General features: G+C 46.1%; 1 protein-coding gene across 9 annotated transcripts in view; it reads right to left on the minus strand.

Annotated features, from left to right (window-relative positions):
* Positions 1-4,288: 4,288 nt before the first annotated feature.
* The window catches only part of magi1b (membrane associated guanylate kinase, WW and PDZ domain containing 1b), a 122,272-nt gene continuing 104,466 nt past the window's right edge, over positions 4,289-22,094 (minus strand). For 6 of the 9 annotated variants that reach the window (XM_072451631.1, XM_072451635.1, XM_072451634.1 and 3 more), the window contains 7 exons: positions 21,013-21,405; positions 18,731-18,934; positions 12,072-12,165; positions 11,689-11,773; positions 10,574-10,717; positions 8,372-8,510; positions 4,289-6,158 (listed from right to left, as the gene is read on the minus strand). In XM_072451631.1, coding sequence (XP_072307732.1) covers positions 4,945-6,158; positions 8,372-8,510; positions 10,574-10,717; positions 11,689-11,773; positions 12,072-12,165; positions 18,731-18,934; positions 21,013-21,405 — 2,273 coding nt within the window. In that variant the 3' untranslated portion in view covers positions 4,289-4,944. Of the gene's footprint in view, positions 6,159-6,833; positions 6,914-6,961; positions 8,511-10,573; positions 10,718-11,688; positions 11,774-12,071; positions 12,166-18,730; positions 18,935-21,012; positions 21,406-22,094 lie in introns of those variants that run through there. The other 3 variants (XM_072451637.1, XM_072451633.1, XM_072451638.1) reach the window with 3 other exon arrangements.

Genomic DNA, 22,094 nt, shown 5'->3' on the forward strand with positions numbered 1-22,094 from the left:
AGCCGCTGAGACACGTACAGTACGAGGACAAAGAGCCCCTGAGACACTTACAGTACGAGGACAAAGAGCCGCTGAGACACGTACAGTATGAGGACAAAGAGCCCCTGAGACACTTACAGTATGAGGACAAAGAGCCGCTGAGACACGTACAGTATGAGGACAAAGAGCCGCTGAGACACTTACAGTATGAGGACAAAGAGCCCCTGAGACACTTACAGTATGAGGACAAAGAGCCGCTGAGACACGTACAGTATGAGGACAAAGAGCTGCTGACACTTGCAGTATGAGGACAAAGAGCCCCTGAGACACGTACAGTATGAGGACAAAGAGCCCCTGAGACACTTACAGTATCAAGACAAAGAGCCGCTGAGACACGTACAGTATGAGGACAAAGAGCCCCTGAGACACGTACAGTATGAGGACAAAGAGCCGCTGAGACACGTACAGTATGAGGACAAAGAGCCCCTGAGACACTTACAGTATGAGGACAAAGAGCCGCTGAGACACGTACAGTATGAGGACAAAGAGCCGCTGAGACACTTACAGTATGAGGACAAAGAGCCCCTGAGACACTTACAGTATGAGGACAAAGAGCCGCTGAGACACGTACAGTATGAGGACAAAGAGCTGCTGACACTTGCAGTATGAGGACAAAGAGCCCCTGAGACACGTACAGTATGAGGACAAAGAGCCCCTGAGACACTTACAGTATCAAGACAAAGAGCCGCTGAGACACGTACAGTATGAGGACAAAGAGCCCCTGAGACACGTACAGTATGAGGACAAAGAGCCGCTGAGACACGTACAGTATGAGGACAAAGAGCCCCTGAGACACTTGCAGTATGAGGACAAAGAGCCGCTGAGACACGTACAGTATGAGGACAAAGAGCCCCTGAGACACGTACAGAATGAGGACAAAGAGCCCCTGAGACAATTACAGCATGAGGACAAAGAGCCGCTGAGACACTTACAGTACGAGAACAAAGAGCCGCTGAGACACGTACAGTACGAGGACAAAGAGCCACTGAGACACGCACAGTATGAGGACAAAGAGCCGCTGAGACACGTACAGTACGAGGACAAAGAGCCGCTGAGACACGTACCGTACGAGGACAAAGAGCCGCTGAGACACTTACAGTACGAGGACAAAGAGCCGCTGAGACACTTACAGTACGAGGACAAAGAGCCGCTGAGACACGTACAGTATGAGGACAAAGAGCCCCTGAGACACGTACAGTACGAGGACAAAGAGCTGCTGAGACACGTACAGTATGAGGACAAAGAGCAGCTGAGACACGTACAGTATGAGGACAAAGAGCCCCTGAGACACTTACAGTACGAGGACAAAGAGCCCCTGAGACACGTACAGTATGAGGACAAAGAGCTGCTGAGACACTTGCAGTACGAGGACAAAGAGCTGCTGAGACACGTACAGTACGAGGACAAAGAGCCCCTGAGACACTTACAGTATGAGGACAAAGAGCCGCTGAGACACGTACAGTACGAGGACAAAGAGCCCCTGAGACACGTACAGTACGAGGACAAAGAGCCCCTGAGACACGTACAGTACGAGGACAAAGAGCCCCTGAGACACGTACAGTACGAGGACAAAGAGCCCCTGAGACACGTACAGTACGAGGACAAAGAGCCCCTGAGACACGTACAGTATGAGGACAAAGAGCCCCTGAGACACTTACAGTATCAAGACAAAGAGCCGCTGAGACACGTACAGTATGAGGACAAAGAGCCCCTGAGACACGTACAGTATGAGGACAAAGAGCCGCTGAGACACGTACAGTATGAGGACAAAGAGCCCCTGAGACACTTGCAGTATGAGGACAAAGAGCCCCTGAGACACGTACAGTACGAGGACAAAGAGCCCCTGAGACACGTACAGTATGAGGACAAAGAGCCCCTGAGACACTTACAGTATCAAGACAAAGAGCCGCTGAGACACGTACAGTATGAGGACAAAGAGCCCCTGAGACACTTACAGTATGAGGACAAAGAGCCGCTGAGACACGTACAGTATGAGGACAAAGAGCCCCTGAGACACTTGCAGTATGAGGACAAAGAGCCGCTGAGACACGTACAGTATGAGGACAAAGAGCCCCTGAGACACGTACAGAATGAGGACAAAGAGCCCCTGAGACAATTACAGCATGAGGACAAAGAGCCGCTGAGACACTTACAGTACGAGAACAAAGAGCCGCTGAGACACGTACAGTACGAGGACAAAGAGCCACTGAGACACGCACAGTATGAGGACAAAGAGCCGCTGAGACACGTACAGTACGAGGACAAAGAGCCGCTGAGACACGTACCGTACGAGGACAAAGAGCCGCTGAGACACTTACAGTACGAGAACAAAGAGCCGCTGAGACACGTACAGTACGAGGACAAAGAGCCACTGAGACACGTACAGTACGAGGACAAAGAGCCGCTGAGACACGTACAGTACGAGGACAAAGAGCCGCTGAGACACGTACCGTACGAGGACAAAGAGCCGCTGAGACACTTACAGTACGAGGACAAAGAGCCGCTGAGACACGTACAGTATGAGGACAAAGAGCCCCTGAGACACGTACAGTACGAGGACAAAGAGCTGGTGAGACACGTACAGTATGAGGACAAAGAGCAGCTGAGACACGTACAGTATGAGGACAAAGAGCCCCTGAGACACTTACAGTACGAGGACAAAGAGCCCCTGAGACACGTACAGTATGAGGACAAAGAGCTGCTGAGACACTTGCAGTACGAGGACAAAGAGCTGCTGAGACACGTACAGTACGAGGACAAAGAGCCCCTGAGACACTTACAGTATGAGGACAAAGAGCCGCTGAGACACGTACAGTACGAGGACAAAGAGCCCCTGAGACACGTACAGTACGAGGACAAAGAGCCCCTGAGACACGTACAGTACGAGGACAAAGAGCACAGCACATTCAAACGTCCCTCCCTCATCTCAAAATGACCCCGATCCCGCTTGTTGACTCTACGTTTGTGCAGCGCGCCTGTTGCGCCAGCGTTTCCATGGTAACCAGGGAGCGCACCGTCTCAGAGGTCAGCGTGAGAGGACCTGCCGGCTCCAGCCTCGCCTCGGCTTATGGACACGTCGCTATCGAACGTTTCATTAGCGTCGAGCCGCCTCCCGTCCACGTCGTAAATCGTCAGCGCGCTCCGGCCGTTCATCATCTCTAGGGGTCACCCGGTCCTGCATTTGATGATGAGAAGGAGTCGAGTCTTGATATAAAAAATGAAAAAAAAATTAAAAAAAAAAAAAGGATGTGAGAGATTTAAAGAGCGGGAGGAGAGTGTCTCAGATCCATTATTCAGGAGCCGCTGTCCCATTACTGAGGAGGCAGAAGCAAACGAGCATCTGCAAAAAAGCCCATTGCGACAGATCATTTTGAAACAACTCTATATCCAGAGAGCAACAACGTCCTGGAGAACGTGCAGCAGGAGCAGGCGTGTCCAACCTGCGGCCCGGGGGCCAAATGCGGCCCTCCGGCTTCCTGCAAAGTTGGTCCAAACAACAAAGCGTAGTACTTTTGACTGTCAAATTGGACAAATTCAAGCATTTTTATGTTATACCAGCCTAATATTAATGTTCCAAGTCTTATCAAAGGGGAGAAGACGTCGAAACAATGTCAAAAATGTCACTTTGTCGGGTTTTCTGTGGCCCTCTGTTGCGTATACGTTTCAAAATGCGGCCCTCGGTGAAAAAAGTGTGGACACCCCTGCAGTATTGTAATATGTACGCATTACTATAACCCGCCTGGCTTTTAATGCTGCTTAGTTACAGTGTTACGCCACATGCCTCTCAAACTGGCACATTACAACACCTATTACGCTACTTAACTAACAGTTACAGCAAATATACTATTCTGCAGCCATTTCATACAGTTCTTTCTTACACTTTTGTTGGATATCACTGCAAACTGGGAACACTGCACTCCAAAAGTGGATTTTCAGTCCATGATAATTGTTTACTTGTGATAATTAAAAAGACAGGTTACTCGTTAGCAAAGAGGAAGACATTAAGAGTGTGGAGGTGTAGAACGGGACGTAGAAGATAAAGGAGAATGAATAAAGTGCATATCAAAGGTGGATGTGGCTCCACTGCCGTCTCATGACTTTGATGTTGCAGAAGAGTTAAGACGTGCTTATCTTCAAAGTCAGAAGACATTCACTGTTACAACACTTTATCTTTGCCCATAAAAAGCCTACAAAGGGTCGACGTAATACTGGAACTGTTACGTTTACAGTGAATCAAATCAAACATATATTTATTTGTTGAATATATTATTTTATTTTAACATCATTGTCATAGTTGAAGTTTCACGTTTCCCTTCGTTTAAAATGGCCACCTCTGAATGTACACAAACTGCAAACTGTCAAAAATATACAAACAAATGCAGGCTTGTGCTATAGTCTGGTCACATGTCGAAAAACAGTGGCACTGGGAGGAGCTATAGAAAGAGAGAGAGAGAGAGAGAACTCAAGAGGGAGAAAGAGAGAAGACATTGAAAATGATAAAGACATGCACAGCATTATTGAGAGCACCAACTGTGGTGGTCCCAGTGCGTGGTCCTCGGGTCATCGGAGAAGTCCATACATTTCATCATCGGACAGAGGCACAAACCGCCTGAATGAAGTAGGTCAGAAACTAAAGTTGCTTGTTGATGAAACTGTTAGGCACATTTTTGTTTTTTGTGGTTTTACATTTTCTGGAAAAGTCAAGTGTCATTTTAAATGTTAATGTTAAACAAAAAAAGAAAACATACAGTTAAAAAAAAAAAAGAGAAAAAAAGCTTTTCAAAGTCTTTCTGGAATCTCTGTTTTGCCAGTGTCTGGACGTTGGCACATATTTATAGCAGACTGTGTAACACATATGGTCACGACTGGTACTTTGGGACTTTGAGCGGTCGCGGTAACAGCCAATCAAATGCTCAGATCTTTGGGGTTCCCCTTGTAGTTTTTCTTGGGCTCCGGGACAGTGGACTTTGAGGAGCGGCTGGTGTCCGTCTTCAGCGTGCTGTAGTACTCCCTTACTTTGGCCGCTACAAAGTTGTCATCATCCTCTTCGTCTGCCGAGTCATCCAGCCTGGAGGTCCTGGGGGGGGACACGTCACGGCCGAGGCTGCGTGCTCGGTACCGGGGCTCCGGGGTGCTCCCGCGGCTGGGGTAACGCTCGTCCCGGTCCAGCCTGTCGGGGGATCGGCCTCTGAGCAGTGAGCTGTACCTCAGGTATGCTGAATCCGAGTCAGGTGTGCGCACTCTAGGTAAGGTGACATCTCTGAAGGGATCTCTCACTACATCACGCAGCAGGCTGTCGCCCCTGTCGCCCCTGTCACCCCTGTAGGCTCTTTCCATAGAAGAGGCTCTATTGAGGAGACTATCCTCCCCGTACAGCCGCTCCTCCCTCCGCAGGGATGGGAGTACGGGCTCACGGTTTAGGCGGTCCAGGGCTGGAGGTTCTCGAAGCACACTGGGCTCTGAAGGTGGGAGGGATTCAGGAGACCTGGCCGCCTCCTTCAAGACCTCCCCATTGGGTTTCTTATTGCCGGCTGGCCTCTGTCGGGCTGGAGAGCCATACCTGCGGTAGGGGTCAGGGGAGTAACGGTGTTGTCTGGTGGGGGAGGGTCTCCTGGTGGGGGAGTGTCTCCTGGTGCGGTTGGGAGAGCGATGGCGATAGGGGGAGCGATAGGGGGAGCGTTGTGGAGAGCGGTGTGGAGAGCGATGCCTGTGGCGTCTATCTGGGGACCGCCCACTTCTGCCGCGACTGTCCAGAGTATTCTCTGCACTGTGAGAGCGGTGTTTGCGCTCAGGCGAGCGGTGGCGGCTACGGTGATGCTGCCCGCTGGAATGATGCCGTCCGTCCTTGTCCTTCTTCTTGAACAGCTTGACAGGGGACTTCTTCCCTTTGCTCTTCCCCGTCCCGCTCTTTTTATGTGGGGAGCGATGCCGATGACTGGAGTGGTGGTGCTTGCCGGTGCCGGTGGAGTGACGATTCGTGTCCTTCTTGCTCCTGGATGAACGGTGGGGTTCTGATGAGATACTTGCCTCCAACAGTTCATTGGTTGAGGGCTGGAGGCTTACTTCCGCAGCGTTTTGTAACCCTGTGGCTGCGTTGACTGCGCTGATGTCGTTGGCGTCTGTAACATAGGGCAGTGGATCAAACATACGTCACATCTAACGCGGGGCATCGCAGAGTGCTTAAAAACCCCAATACAATTTGGTGGACTGATCTTAAAGGCTTTTAACCTTGTATTTTCAATGATCAATTATCAGTCCTGAGAACCCATATCCAGCCGGTCACGATTAAGCACTCTGGGATATGCACCCAGGCCCAAAGCACTTCCCTCTGGCTTCTCTGACCATGCTGAACCGCTCAAACAAGAAACTGGAAACGTTAGCGATGAAAGCCATTGTGATGTAGAGTTAAAGTCTTGAGCCAGTGGAAGCTTAAAGATGAGAATAGAAAGCAAGAGACGGAATCGTGAGGCAGCCATCGACTTAAAAGAAACACCCACTTTGTTATGCAGCCTGATGATGAGTTTTCTGACCAGCCATGCTCTTTCATGCGCTCATGACGTGACATGGTTTAAATCCACCTGAATTGTCAAGAGGAAATCTAAAAACAATGGTGCTCGCTCAAGAATGCCTGGTCTATCAACTGAATTTCACGTCAAAAATAAGCGATATAGTATGGACGGTGATTGCGGATGCGGCGGCGAGTGGAGGATGGATGACTGCACAAGACAGAAGACAACCGAGAAAAAGACGGACGACAGGGGGGGGGGGGGGGGGGGGGGGGGACAGTTACAAACCGTGGTCTGATTTTGGAGGACAGAGGCCTCCCCCATCTTGTCATTTTTCATACATGCAGTGAGATGGGGAGCAACCATCCCTGAAGAAAGACAAGAGCCCAGCGCAAAAAAAATAAAGAAGGAGAAGAGAAAGAGAGAAAAGTACAGTTTAAATCACTGAACAAACCTGAAGCAAGAAAAGAGGAATTATTGTTTGTGTTGATTTTCAATAAAAAAGTGTTTATTTGATCATTGTTTCATTCAGAACAGAGACAGTCCAAAGATATTGCCCCCGTGGACCCACACACCCACACATTAGCCACACATTAGCCACACATTAGCCACACGCACATGTGAACAGAAGCAGCAGAAACGGAACTCAAAAGAAGACAGTGAGACCCACAACACCAGCGTATGAAGCGGTTTTACATAGCTGACAGGTAAAAAAAACAAGAATACGGGCAAGGCCGCCAACATCGTGCCAACTGAAAATACAAAACATGATCCAAATGTACAAGTACGCACGATGTGATAGTGGTGCATAAAGACAGCACATTCTTAGCGCAAAATCCATTTACACCAATGAGCGTCTCTGGACAGGCAAATGCATCTCAACTGTAATAAAAATGTAATAAAACAACCAAACAATGACTCAGGACTATTAAGTAAACCAAAAAAAAAAGAAATAATTCCATAAATATTATGGAGAATAGACATACAAATCAAATTTACAGTTAAACAATTCATGCATCAATAGACTTTTATCCATTAATATGTGGTTTCAGTTCACGGCTCTGTACATCGAACAAAAATACTTGTAAAAATGCCTCTTTAAGTCAATGTACAAAATGTATATTTTTATCAGTTATTCTATTCCGGGCTTTGGGAGGGGCACATCCTAGAACCACAGCCGATCAATGACATTAACAGTGGGTGCAAATAAATCCCAAGGATTAGTGAGTCATGTCAAGCACAATACAGTGACATTTCCTCTTTTCCAAAGCACTTGCTCTTTCGCCTCAGTTACGTTCTTAGCTCAAATCCTTTGAATTCAGTAGCTTACATTCACCTTCAATAAATATCATAAATATGTTTGTGACACATCTTAACCAAAAGAGTAATGCTTTAACAAGAACGTCCCATTTTACCACGGGATGCAGTGGATCAAGTTTTTCCTTAATGCTAAATAATATTCATAACACATTTAGACATTGACACTTCCTTCCACAAAGAATACTGACTGTACTAATCTGCTCATTCAAACCATGTAAACGGTATTAACGTAGCACTGACACGCGTAAAGTCCCAGCAGAGTGCTTTTGCTCAGTGGCTATAAGGTGACACGTGACCGCGAGATGACACACAGGTAGAGAGCGGGCGAAAGGCGCGTCCAGCTAATGCTTCCATAGAAAACAGAGGTAACAGTGACTTCCACCAGAAAGACACCCAAGACACCAGGTCAGTTCCTTCACAGGCCCCCACCACCGTCCACGCCGAGCCCACCCCCGCTCAGGGCGTGAAGATGGGCGAGAAGGGAATGTTTTCGTAGATTGACCCACCATATTCAGGCACTGAGCCGTCGCCGCGCTTGAGCACCAGGTGGACGCGCCGGCCCCCGCTCTTGATGAGCTCGATGGCCCGGGCGTGCTTCATGCCTTTGGTGCTCTCGCCGTTGATCTCCAGAATCTCGTCGCCGACCTGAGAGGGAGAAACAACGGAGCGGAATCAGACACAAGCGGCAGGCGTGAAAGGTCTCGTCCCACTTTTATCCTCTGGCTTTTAACGCTGCGTGAGTTCTGTGCTCCTCGGAGTTTTATTTATCTGACTTTTTATGGTTTTTGCTCTGATTTGATTTAGCTGCGGTTACAGTTTTGGGTTTTAGTGATCAAAATGAGCACTTTTGAAACCTTTCATTTTCTGTTTGTCCATGCAGCACTTTGGAAACGGTTCATGTTTATTAAATGTGCTGCATAAATAAAGTGGATTTGATTTGACAATGATGCGCTCCAAAATATTCAGCTAGCTCACTCCATTACCTTCTGCTGTTGTGCAAATAAACCCTTAATACTAAATATAAGCAACTAATACAACTAATGGGTCGACTAAAACTACACTGAAGAAAGAAGAACATTTCCAGAACGAATTGTCTTCTTTTTCGTTCTTGCTGTAAGCGCTTTGTGTTCTGCTGGCGGTCAGTTACCATGACGACACACCATAAACACTGTGCAAACACGAGGAAACATAGCCTCGTACATAGATTGCTCTGAAAACCAAAAATATTACGGATTCAAACGGCAATTTTCACGGAGCCGGTGATCACAGAGAGCGTCCACCGCCCCTTCAAGTGATCTGACTCGGCTGTTATTTAAAAAGCACGCGCTATAGTTCCAACTGAACCCGTTCTTTATGATCAGATTAAAGTCTAACTTGAGTAACAGTAGCGGTAAGTTAGCTTCACCCCCCAAGGAATGTTGACATCAACCGTACGTGCGACTTCACTTAAAACTCTAGTCTGTGGTACGCTTTCCAGTTTGTGTAGCGACGGTTTCCAAGGAGGCAAATCGTGTCTTAAAGCAGCGACTGTGATGCCGAGCTGGGGGGAAAAACGCGAGAGAGGCAGACGGGGGGGAAAGAAAAAGAAAAAAAGCTTTGCGCTGCTCGGTTCCTGCTTCGACCCCTGAAGAGCGGCGCCGTCGGTTTACCGGGGGAATCCGTGATCTCGCTCCGACACCTCTGCCTCAGACGACTCCATACCTGGGGCTAACAAAGCCATTCTGCACAAAACACGCACCCTCAAATGCACCCCACTTTTTTAAAAAAACGAACCTGCAAAGCCTTCGTTTGCATCGTCGAGATTAAATCACTTTAGACCTAAGAGGAAAGCGCTTCAGATTCATCAAACAAAGGTTAAATCTTGCGTAGCGTCTCGCAGTAATCGCAAATATCAATGACTTCAAAGTATGTTTAGTCCCGGGTCCGCCCTCGTGTTTGTACGCACGGTGTCGAGTGATTGCCCGAGCCAGAACGCAACGTGTTTATCGCCAGCCGAGCGCAGCCAACTGTAATTGGAAGGTACATTATGCATAAGCAATTATCTTGATAGATTCTTTTTCCCTCTTGTGTTGTAAAGGCCATTTTCACCGACACAATCAGCTGCCCGGGGCCCGCAGTGCAAAAAACTGAAACATTAATCGCGACTAATCGTTTATTTAGCCAGTTCGGTAATCAAATCCTTGTTACCTGAAGTATGCACAGACTCGTGGTTACGTGACGGACGGAGCAGGAATGATATCAAAATGACACGGGAACGAGGAGCATTTAGTGTTTTGAAAAACCTATTGTGTCTGTACATATACTCCAACAATATGTCCTCAAGCAGCATCACTTTAGCTTCATCTTGGTCAAGGAATAAAAGGAATAAAACAAAATAAATTGACATTAAATGAATAATCAACAGGAATAACATGAGGGGACAGTGTTATAACGTGCTTTGCTTTGTCGTTCCCATGTAAAGCGCTCGTTTGGTTTGCGTTTACAAGAATAATGTTTCCACCGGTCATCTGTATGCACAGGATGGGCACGGGCTGCGGAGTGAGTGAGTGTTTGGAAGCGGGCGAGCGCCTTCCTTCGTGCCCACATTCTCTTGTGGCGCTCAGGCCTAATAAGGCATAAAATGTGTCCTTTAAGATTCTAACCGTCCAATTTTGGTAGAGCTTTCCTAAGAAGATCGCGAATACTGAAGAGCACATTCTGGGTCGTACCATCATCTTGCCATTGCGGACCGCGGCCCCCTCCTCGGCGAGCCTCAGCACGTACAGGTCCATGTTGTACTCTCGGCCTCCTCTCAGGCTGAAGCCGAAGCCCTTGTTGTCCCGCTCCAGGTCCACCGAGTAGAAATCCCCATCCTGAAGCAACGCAAACAAGGTCGTGAGAATGACATCTGCGTTTTAATGATATATACTGTAATTCAATGTCCAGGAGTATTGACAAACTAGTCAAAGAATCACATGTATTTCAGAACGTGTTTGTGCAGATCTAAATGATATGACTAGCAGTTTGAATGCAGAAAAAGACAGGGATATGTCGTTGTTTGTGGAGGACATTTCATGAAAAATTGCAGCCTTTTTGATTTGCCAATTGCTTCCATTCAAATAGCGATTTCGATTGCAATATAGAATCGCAAGGAAAATTCTACAAAAACCAGTGATTCTCCCACAGAGTAGTAAAGGCTCTTGCCCACCACCATCTGAGCAACTATGACATCATCAGAGGGACCAGACTTCCACAGCTCGCAAGGCCACTTTGACTTTCAGACTTCTCCTGTGAGTGTCCTTTGAAGACGTTTCCATTTCAGAACCAGAGGACGAACGCCACGTCGACTGCAAGAGCGGCGCCACCAGACGCTCTCAGACTCGCATGTGCCCAGGTGGAGCGATGCTGAATTATGTACGCCTCGGGTTAGTGGTGGAGGCGGCGACAGGACACAGACGGAGAGGGAGGGGGAGACAGACAGACGGACAGACGGGGGAAGGCAGGGCACCTAAAGGACACGCAAACAGCTCCGGGCCGCCTCACACCGCACTCGCGCCGCTCCCCTTAATCTGCTCTGCTTCGGGATCAATGCTATCAGAGAACGCCATCGCTACAGCGGCAGATTAATGCGCCGGTCAAAAAACACGCCGGACTGAGGGGCGACTCTGAAAGCAAACACGCTTCCCATAATGCACCCGTCCAGATAAGAGCAGCAGGTGGAGGCGCCAGGGAATTAATAAGAAGACGCTTCGTCCTTGGCCTGCTGGCTGGGTGGGTGGGTGGGTGGGCAGAGCACGGATAAATATAGAGGAATAGGGTTTGTAAAGGGTTTAAAAAGACTCACCTGCGAGACTTGTGTCGGGGGTTGCGGGGGCGGGGCTTGCGGCGCTTTGAACTCGAACGATTCCTGTTTGGGTTTGGTGTTGTTCCTGCAAAGACGAGCGACACAGAAAGCACGTGTTTAATAGGCGTTTAACGGGCGAAAAACACGTCAATAAATGATCGAAGCCAGAAGGGTGTTTCCGATCGACATCATAAATAGCTTTATGATGTGCTGTAAAAAGAATATTGTTCGCGATAACGTTTATAGCAAGCTGTAGCCTTCAAATGCAAGCGCAAATGCAGTCTTTCTTGCTAAAGCGGTTTGTATTACTAGGTCCTATACACCTACTGAACCGTTTTAGTTATTTAACCGCTTGTTTAACTGTTCAGTCCAAACCGTCTCACCTGGCCTCCGGCGCCGCCTGTTGCTGGGCCGTGTGAGTCGTGGTTATAGTGGCGATCTTCTCGGCGTTGGTCAACAAGGACGCGTTTGAAGATTCTAAAGAAGGTGCAAAAAGAGGAGGAAAATGACTTACTTTGAAACACATTCGAGTAAAGAAAAAAATAAAAAAAGACAGCCCAAAACACACAACCGGCAAGTGAAAGAAATCAATCGTAAAACTGATTTATGTTGGTCACGATGTTGCTTTTTGTCAGTCCGTGCGGCTCGTGCATCTCGTTGGACGTTTTCCTGCCTCGAGCAAACGCGAAAAAGTCATCAATTAGCACATTTTATTGACGTTCGCCGGGTCCACGTGGAGTCGAGCTCGATACGTTGGAAACACAAAATGAAGTCGCTAGTACTGCTGCGAGACATTTAAAATCCAGAGCTACAGTCGATTTTCTCTTTTTATTTCTTATTTAAAAAGTGCATTGTGTCCCTTTTCTCGTCTCCATGGAGATGTCATTGCTTCACCTGGAATTCTCCACAGCTTTGACTTGCATTTATTCATTTTCTGTTGGTTTAGTGCAAATAAATACTGCGTTCTTACTGGGTGTTAACTGCTTGTTTCTATGGAGATGGAGAAGCTTAATGCCGTGCTGTGGAACATTCTGGGCGAAGCATGAACTCCACGAGGCTGTCTATCCATCAGAGAAGTTGCAATAGCGTACCTTTGAACGCGTGATGGGCGATATTGACAAAACTGATTATCACGATATTTCACGTCAATCCAATGTTAAAACAAGTCTTTAAACTTGTCAGTCGTGGGTTAATTATCATCAGACAAAGGCAAAATCTGTAAAAAAATGAATCTCAAAAGTGCAGAAGCGTCGCCTTATTTGAAAGTAACCTTTTTCAATTTTTAAACCAGCTTTTTTAAAATTACTACAAACGATACACTGACTAGTCAAACTTTGCACATCCTCACAATATTGTCTACTTCAAACACAAATGGACAGTTAACTCGACCCGCAGTCCCGTTTGCCCAGAGCGGTGCGACGCTGGAGAAATACAGCGCTCTCATTTGCCACATTGATCATTTTTAATATTATTATTCGTTTATTTGAAGTAGGACAGTGCACATTAATCAACATGTCTGTAAACGTGCCAGTATTAGCTCTAGTTTAGCTCGTTTCCAACCCCGGGCAATGTGTAGAATGCCAGCAATACACAAAACATACATTTCACATTACATACAGTACAATTAGGATTAGTGGAAAAACAGATTACTGTACAACAATACACAACAATAACACGGGACGAGCGTGACACTAGACAAAGACTCATTTGTCATGGCGTGTGTCAATTTTCTCAAAGGCATTTTCATTTCCCTTAAAAGGTACAAGTGCCACTAGAGACTCCTTTCTTTTCGAGCGATCAAGCAGGCGAAATATAAATACTGCTTTACCCCGATTCCATCATTACGTGACACGTATTACGCCGCCGAAACGTTCCCTGCTCCCTAACAGCCCGTTCTCCCCCGTCTATCTGCAGTTATTCGATTACCCCTCACGATCCGGCCCACCTCTGGCCCAACCTATTCCATCTCCTCTGCCTCTGCCGGCACCCCCCCCCCTTCTGACTGGCCAGTAGGCTAAACTTTGATTAAACTGAGCCCACAATCGCACGGGCAAAGTGGTCAAATGCACGGCGGCACAGCTGGGATTAAAAACTCTGCGGGGAGAACCTTGCCTCAGCGTGACGTCCGCAGTTAAATATAGCCCTGTGTGTGATTATTGCTGATGGGTGCAAGTCGATGAGTACTTAGCTAAAGGGTGAGAGTAGTAGAAGTAGAAGTAGAAATGGAGCATGGAAGTGAACTTTTTCTCTTCAAAAACCACATTTGAAGGGTTTTTCGTGAATAGAAATAATGCAGATTTAAAACAATTTCTTCCTCTAAAGTCTGAACACCTTTCCAATCACATTCAACATAATGACAAAGATACCGTATTTTCCAGAGTATAAGGCACACCTTTTTCATAGTTTTGGCCGGGGTGCGACTTATACTTATATTTATACTTATATACTTATATGTGATATTATTTGTTATTTTCACACTTGCAATCTCATGTCATACTCCAGTGCGACTTATGTGTTTTATTCTTCTCTATTTTGCATTTTTTGACTGGTGCGACTTATACTCCGGTGCAACTTATAGTCTGGAAAATACAGTACACATTTCCCATGATTGTTTCTCATCTTATTTCATCCATTTGCCAGGTTACGTCATCCTATACTACTGTACACGCCTTAGACGGTAGACTCTTCACTCCTGTCTATATTTAAATGAACAGAAGTGTAAGTATCACATATTTTTCAGGATATCGCGCAGTCAAGACGCGCGCCAATTGTGTTTTGAGACGTCTAGACCGTCTTAAATGTCCAAAATGTATTACTCTTTGCACGCTTTCGAAGACACTGATACTTTAAATTCCTATATCAGTCTGAAACACGCTAAATATTCTGCTCTCCTGCTGACGACTCAACTTTCAAGAGCAGCAGAAGGTTTGGAGAGACGATATTAAAGCGTGCGATACAAAAAAATGCAGAATACTAAACAGCAGCAATGATTGACAGCAACGAAAGCAACTCTGAAACGGCGATGAGCTCGGCGTGCAACTCTTGTTTACCAGAAGCATGCATGTAAACACATACTTTCCAATAAACCACATCTTGTTATTATTTCACTGTTCTCTCGTCGGCTCCGCGCGCTTTCTTGGCAGTGCGATTTTGGCTTACTTTGATCATCAGCGTCCGTCCACTGAAATGAATGGAAAAAAAAACCTTCTTCATCCCTAAAAAGCGAGCTGGAGAGCAAGCGCGGCGGACAAATAGCTCCAATTTCCAGCGGCGCTCAGGTTGACGGCAAGAATCGCCTCCGTGGCACGCACACGTACACTTAATTAAACAGCGTTTGTAGAGAGCGGAGCTGACAGCACAAAGCGGCGAGTGCTCTCAGGCCGGACGACTTGGAAAAAAGGTTGAACCGCTCTGACACCGAGGACACGCCCAGGGATTTTAGCCTTTCTGACACATCAAACTCAAGGATTGTCAAATGTTTTTGTTACAATGGCACAAATCAGAGGAAAATGTGTTAAAAAAGGAGGTTATATAGACACTACGTCCTGGGGGTGAAGAGAATAACTACTCCAGAAGTACTAATGAAACTTGGCATGAGAATTGTGTGGTCCTGTGGCTGTCTTTTATTATTAGGCCCGAGCGCCACAAGCTGGCGAGAGGCCTATTAATCTCGTAAGGCCGTGCAAAGTACGGCTGCGAAAGTGCGCACATAGTGCGCACGAAATCGAGCGCGAAGCGCTCGCCCACTTCCAAACACTCACTAACGCACTCCTCCACTCACGCACGCCCCGTGCATACTAATTAGTAGTAGGAAAATGGAACATTACCGTTGTAAACGGGCGAAGCCCGTGCAAAAGTGCGCACTAAACGAGCACTTTACATTGGGATGACGACCGCCCTTATAAAGCACTCATTTGCGCTAAGTAGCTCACGAATACGTTCCCCATCTCTTGCATGTTCCGTGCATATAAGCTTGTAATGCAAAAATTGAACATTATTACTGTATAGAGGGCCAAAAACACAAAGTGGGCGGAACCCACTCAAAATTTACGAAAGTACCCGTCAGTGACCAGGGACCCACACCATGAAGTAGGAAAGCGCGAACGCTTTCCGAAAATGTATAGTTTGATATTTGAAAAATGGGAAACATTGTTTTCGCATCGGAATATCATTCTTTCTTTCTTTCTTTCTTTCTTTCTTCTCGGGACCAACCTCCCTATTTTTCACCCTGTGAACATTGACGAAAAGTCACAAAAATTTGCACACCTCTAAAAATCGTGCCTCTCTACATTCTGGCTATTTCCCTTTTCTAAAATAAAAAAAATGTGCGCGTCAGTGCCCCCAAATGTACCAAAAATGCATTGAGAGATAGGAAATGACCCCAAAAAAATCTGATCGTAGAATCATGAAATTTGGCGCAGAGGTAGATGGTGACAAGAGAAGTAAAAAATATTGTAACGGCAACGCCGTCCGCCCAACCAAATGTCGGCCATATTGCTTCAAAAATGGCTAAGCATGACTCGGGAGTTTTTCCAAACGTCGTACTTTTACGAACTCCTCCCAGGGCGTTGGCCCTAAAAAGCTGAAATTTGGTGAAAATGCTACTGAGGAGTGGGACATCAAAAGTTATTCAAATTACATTGATACCTGTCACGGTCTCTGTGCGGCGAAGCCGCAAACTGTAGCTAGAATTTCAAAAATCTCCCAAATTTAACATTTCTGCCGTTTGCGCAGATAAAGTCTGAATTGTGTAAAATTAGAATCAGTTGTTAAACTCTTTGCCCTAAACCTACTTGAAGTGAAATAAATTAATTTGGCGCCACAGCGCCCCCTACATATGGAGGTTAAATGTTTAGTTTTGCGAAATTATATGAAATTTGACACACAGCTCAATTTTGGCATCCCCATCAAAAAAGTCAATGAGACCCATGTCATAATTGTTACGGCTTTGCCGTAGCGATGACCAAAACCTTCCATGTTATTCCAATGGGGAAATCGCCAGAACATGTTTACACTTTAGACTTTCATGAACTCCTCTTAGGGCGTTAGCCCTATTAACCTAAAATTTGGTGAGACTCATCTTCAGGGGTGGACCATCAAAAGTTATCCACATTTTTATTCAAAGAGTCACGGTGTCTGTGCGGCAAAGCCGCACATTTTGCCAAGAATTCAAAATAAAATTGCTTTTTGATGGTAAAACAAAGGGGAGAAGATGTGACAGTGTCACAGATTCAGCAGTAGGCGTAATAAAAGGACAATTGGGGCGCGTTAGCGCCCCCTCCTCTTGCGGCGTGGCGGCGTGCCGGCGGCGTGGGGAGGGCCGATCATTGCCGCTTGCGGCTATATTTTTATGTTGTTTTTAATTAGTTTTTATTTGATTTTATATATTTTATTTGATTTTATATATTTTTTTACTAGTTTTTATTTGGTTTGTATGTATTTATTTATTTATTTGTTTATTTTTAACATATTTTACTTGTGCTATACAAATACTGGATATAATGAATATTACTGCATAATTTGGATTGGAAACAATGTCTCTTCATGTTCTAAGTCATTGATATGCTCCTCCTTCTCAGCAGCAGAACCAACCGCCTCCTCAGCCTCTCCAGCTCTCAATCTTCATCACCATTAATGACTACTAAATCACTTGAGTTTGTCCATTTTCATTCTCAAATAAAAAACGCTTCCATAAGAACAGGATGTCGACAGTAAAAGGGTGTGTACCAGACTTTTAACGCCTTTTACAATGTTTACAGTTGAAAACCTTTTAAGTGACTGATAACGGGACTGAAAAGTGTTCTTCACTCACGCAAATTTAGGTTCAGGCGCTGTAAAATGGCATTACCCTTTTTCCCCTGGTAAAAAGGTACATTTTGTCCCTCTTTGGGATGAAAGCAGATTGGCTTGTGAATAAAGGTGTTCTAAAGCTGTGCACACGCCGGAAAATCCACGCTTATGAATACTAGTGACATATTTACACACCTACTCTCTCATGGTTTGAACATGAGGCGCCCAAGCTTTAAAGCAGTTATAGTACCATATTTTCAGTTTTGGCCGGGGTACGACTTATATTTGATATTATTCGTTATTTTCACACTGGCAACAGCATTTCACATGTTGATTATTTTCACAATCACAAACACAAGAAGGCGCTCTAGGCTCTAAGCGACGCAGAAGAAGAATCTGCACTTCCTCTACCTCTGGAGTTTGTGGAGTTGTTTAGAAGTGACCTCAATGGATTTAGTGACTGTGTCTGTGCGTGTCATGTAGCTGAAGGTGTTAGCGTTAGCATACGTACACCTATTCACCATGTTCTCTAATCTGTTATTATTTTAAATTGCATTTCAAGATTAAATGTCATCCATCCATCCTCTACCGCTTGGTCCCTTTCGGGGTCGCGGGTGACTGGAGCCTATCCCAGTGACTTCGGACCTTAGGTCGGGGTACATCCTGGACAGTGGCCAACTTGTCGCAGGGTTAACACAGAGACATAGACATTACAGACAGTTCCCGCTCACATTCATTCACTAGGGCCAATTTAGAGTCACCAATTTTGCCTAACACATGCATGTCTTTGGACGGTGTGAGGAGCCGGAGAACCCGGAGAGAACCCACGGTAACACGGAGAGAACATGCAGACTCCACCCAGAGAGATCGTGTGATGTTGGTCTGGTCCGGGAATTGAACCCATGATCTCCTTCTTGGGAGGCAAGAGCGCTAACCGCCTTTGCCACCGTGCACCCCGGTCTTGGATTTTATCAAATAAATTTCCCCCAAAAATGCGACTCATACTCTAGTGCGACTTATATATTTTTTTTTCTTCTCTATTATGGATTTTTTGGCTGGTGCGACTTATACTCCGGAAAAAAACGGTACTAGTGACATATTTATACATCGACTCTCATGGTTTGAACATGAGGTGCCCCAGCTTTAATGCAGTTACAGTATTCAATCGGACAGTGATTATCTACAAATAATTATCAACAGGTTCCTTAGTAATGCGGTTAGATAAAATGAAAGACAAACACAACAACATTACCGTCTCCGGGAATGATGCGCAGCGTGACGGTGTTGCCGGCCTCTTTGATGAGGTTGACAATGTCCGAGTGGGACTTGTTGGTGATGGAGCAGCCGTTCACAGCCAGGATGCGGTCCCCCACCTTCAGCTTCCCGCAACGGTCAGCTGGGCTCCCCTCGATGATGCGCCCTATTTTATGGGGCATGGCCACACATGCATTGCCAGCTGTGGTCACCATTGTCACATTTTCAAGCATTATGTGTGGTGTTCATTTGCAGGAGAATTAGCGGGAAAAGGGAAGATTGGAATAAAAGCAGAGAAAAGAAGAATGTTAGGGGTTAATCTACCCATTGCAAAGCCAAGCCAAAGCACCAGGAGAACTGCAGGTTACAACGAGAGGACAGAGTCGGCTCATTTGCATCGCGAGGGAGTCAAAAAAGGAAAAAAAAAACACGTCCTTGAGTGCTTGATATAAACCGCTTACGAAATGTGTCACGCAAATGCATATTTCTGAATTCTGTGACCGTCTCTCTGAGCTACACTGAAATAAACATTCATTGGCTCAGAATAAATGAAAGTGCATTGTTTATCTATTTTTTTTTTGTCTTGTGCTTTACTCTACACATGAATAAAGCTGACCTTTAAACAGATTTTCATCCGCTCCGGTTTGTAAGCGGCTGAGAAACCTGTGGACAGAGACCGGACTCGCCGCGGCCATTCGGGAGGCAATAATCTTCTCTAAATATTGACACCGCATGCGGCGTCGTGCAGAATTATTAGGTTTTTCCTACTGCACAACAGACACTGGGAACCTATTGGCTTACACAGACGCTGCATTGCTATTAGATGTGAACGCCGGGTTAACTCGTAAGAAAAACTAGCTCCCAGGCCCTTATTTTTTTCACTTTGGCTGCGGCTAAAAGAACGCTGCTTTGCGAGGAGCCGGGACCTGGAAAGATGAACGTTTCCAGATCCGCCCACGCTGACAGACTTAAGTAGTGAAGTGTCATAGCGGTGTAGGCAGCACTTCACGGCACTAGGCAAGCGTAGTAAAACTTGTACAAAAGATGAGGCTTATGCACTTAGGTCTGCAGCGAAACTTTCATGTCGAGATGAAATGCGGAACGCCGACTATGAAACGGCAAACTTTCTGATGTGGATTAACAAACATTACCCTTGTCAATCGCCTCCTTGTTTATTAATGCTACGGCGGCGCTCGTTTAAAGTGCCGTCGCGCTCTCTCGTCGGCGAACCTGGCGGGGAGAAGCCATTTGGGTTCAGCTGAATAATACAAGTGGCTTATGTAAGAGCCGCTCCCACTCGTGATCAATCATGAAAGGCTTGTGCGTGTACGACGGAGGCAACGGCAGCGGCGGCAGAGAAAGGGTCTTAGTGTCTTAGTTTGACGGGCGCAGAAAGTGAAAATGAGCAGGAAGAAACGCCGCTTTGAAGTGCGCCGGCCAGTATTGATCTGCGGGAGCCGTAAATAGCTCGGATCGGCGGAGGTTGTCGAGAGTTTTTAGCATGCAGAGAGGAATTTATGGCTGGGATGGAGTCGAGACGGTGCAGTCAGGAAGATAAAAGACCCCGGCCATCAGAGAGAGCAAGAAAATGTGTTTTGTGTCTGACTAAGTGAAACACAATACAGTCCCGAGCAGTATTTTAAAAGAGATAATGGTGAATTTGACTTGAATATTTGATATTTCAGCCTCAGGCCAGTTCTCAAATTCTAATCTGGTTACATCTGAATGCATTTAGTTCAGAACAAAACAAGTATTTCCCTGCATTTGTAATTAATTATGTTGGACTGGATTCTCTACCACATGTACAAAGACTTTGGCATTTGGGCTGCTGTGATTGACTGAGAATAAATTAAAAAAAAAAATACAGACTGCATAATTTGGAGATTTGGTTTTCTGTGCGATTGCAATTAGATTTGGAATTTGTTTTAATAAAAGGATTCACATGTTAAATGCGCCCGGGAGAATTGACAAGGACTAAAATATGAACCGACAGAGTAAGCGGTTTTCACGCACAATAAAGACGTTTTAATGGTTTGTGGAGGAAATGATGGTACTTCAAAAATTGCAGCCTTCGTGATTCGCTAATAATTCTAAACCCTGCAACCCACTTCTTCCACTTCCCCTCTGTTCAATTTCATTCGTCAAGGAAACATTCGTCACCGATAACATTTCTTTTTTCCAACCTTTTGTCAGCAAATCCTACATTGACAAACCCTTTCCCTGATACCCTGATAAAACCGTATGTACATCCAACCGCTCGTGTCGCGGACGGTCTCTTACCAAAAGTGGTGCCGGCGTCCGGTCGGGACACGGAGGAGACTATTACGAAGCCGAAGCCCTCGTTTTCCCCGCGCCGGATCTCCACGTCGTAGGGCTGCAGGGCGGAGCCGGCGTTGTTGGCGGCGAGGGGCGGCTGCGACGACGTGGCTGCGGCGGCCGAGATGGGCACTACGGTGTTGTTTCCGCCCCTCTCTCCTCCTCCTCCCCCTCCGCCTCTCTCTCCGCCTCCGCTGCCGATGCCCGACGTGGAGCCGCTGCCCGAGCTCACCGTGTTGAGCGAGTTCTGGCTGCCCTGTGGTGTGCGCTTGCCCATCTCCTCCGTCAGGCTGGGCGCTTGGTTGCTGCTGTGGTGGGACGACGCGGGCGAGGGCGGCACGTCTCCTTCAGCTTTCACTAAATAGCAGAAGAAAAAGAACGTTTAAGTTGACGGCAAAAGCGGTGTACAAAGATATTGGTGAATGAGTTACACCTGTATTTCAGAAGGTGGAGAATACGTAAAGAGGCTACAGAAGGGTTAAAATAGAGTCCATGTGGAGGAGCGGAGTACTAGGATTACTGCTTAATACTGCGTGGGACAAAGGATGTACTGTAAAGCCTCTCTTGATCTTGATTCGAGGCATCGCGGTACCTTTGTCCAGATTGCAGGAGACAGTTTTCAGTCCAGGAGGATTGTGTCTGTCCGCCACAATCTTCTGAGCAAGATTCAATGTGTATTTAAGTTTCTAAGTATTTAAGTATTTGTCGGCCGAAAGCCAGATGCAATCAGTCAGTCAAGAAGTACTGCATTTTGTTACAGATACTCGAGAAAAAATTTACACATGTAAGTAAAAGTATTGCACTGAAAAATGTACATGTGTGTTTAAAATGCTAATGTTTGACGACTATTCAAGAGTTTATGGAGTGAAGTAAATCTTGATACATCATTGTTTAGATTTTTTTTTGTCCATAAATTGTTTCTTTTCTATATATTTTTTATATAGGCCAGGACTTTAATGTCGCCATGAATGTGCTGAAAAACAACCCTACTTTTCTGTCCTTTTAAAACAATTTAGTGAAGAAAGCACAGATGACTGCTCTCAAAA

This window comes from Eucyclogobius newberryi, unplaced genomic scaffold (assembly GCF_026437365.1).
Source record: "Eucyclogobius newberryi isolate DKJ021-1_F unplaced genomic scaffold, fEucNew1.0.hap1 SCAF_19, whole genome shotgun sequence".
Lineage (NCBI taxonomy): Eukaryota > Metazoa > Chordata > Actinopteri > Gobiiformes > Gobiidae > Eucyclogobius > Eucyclogobius newberryi.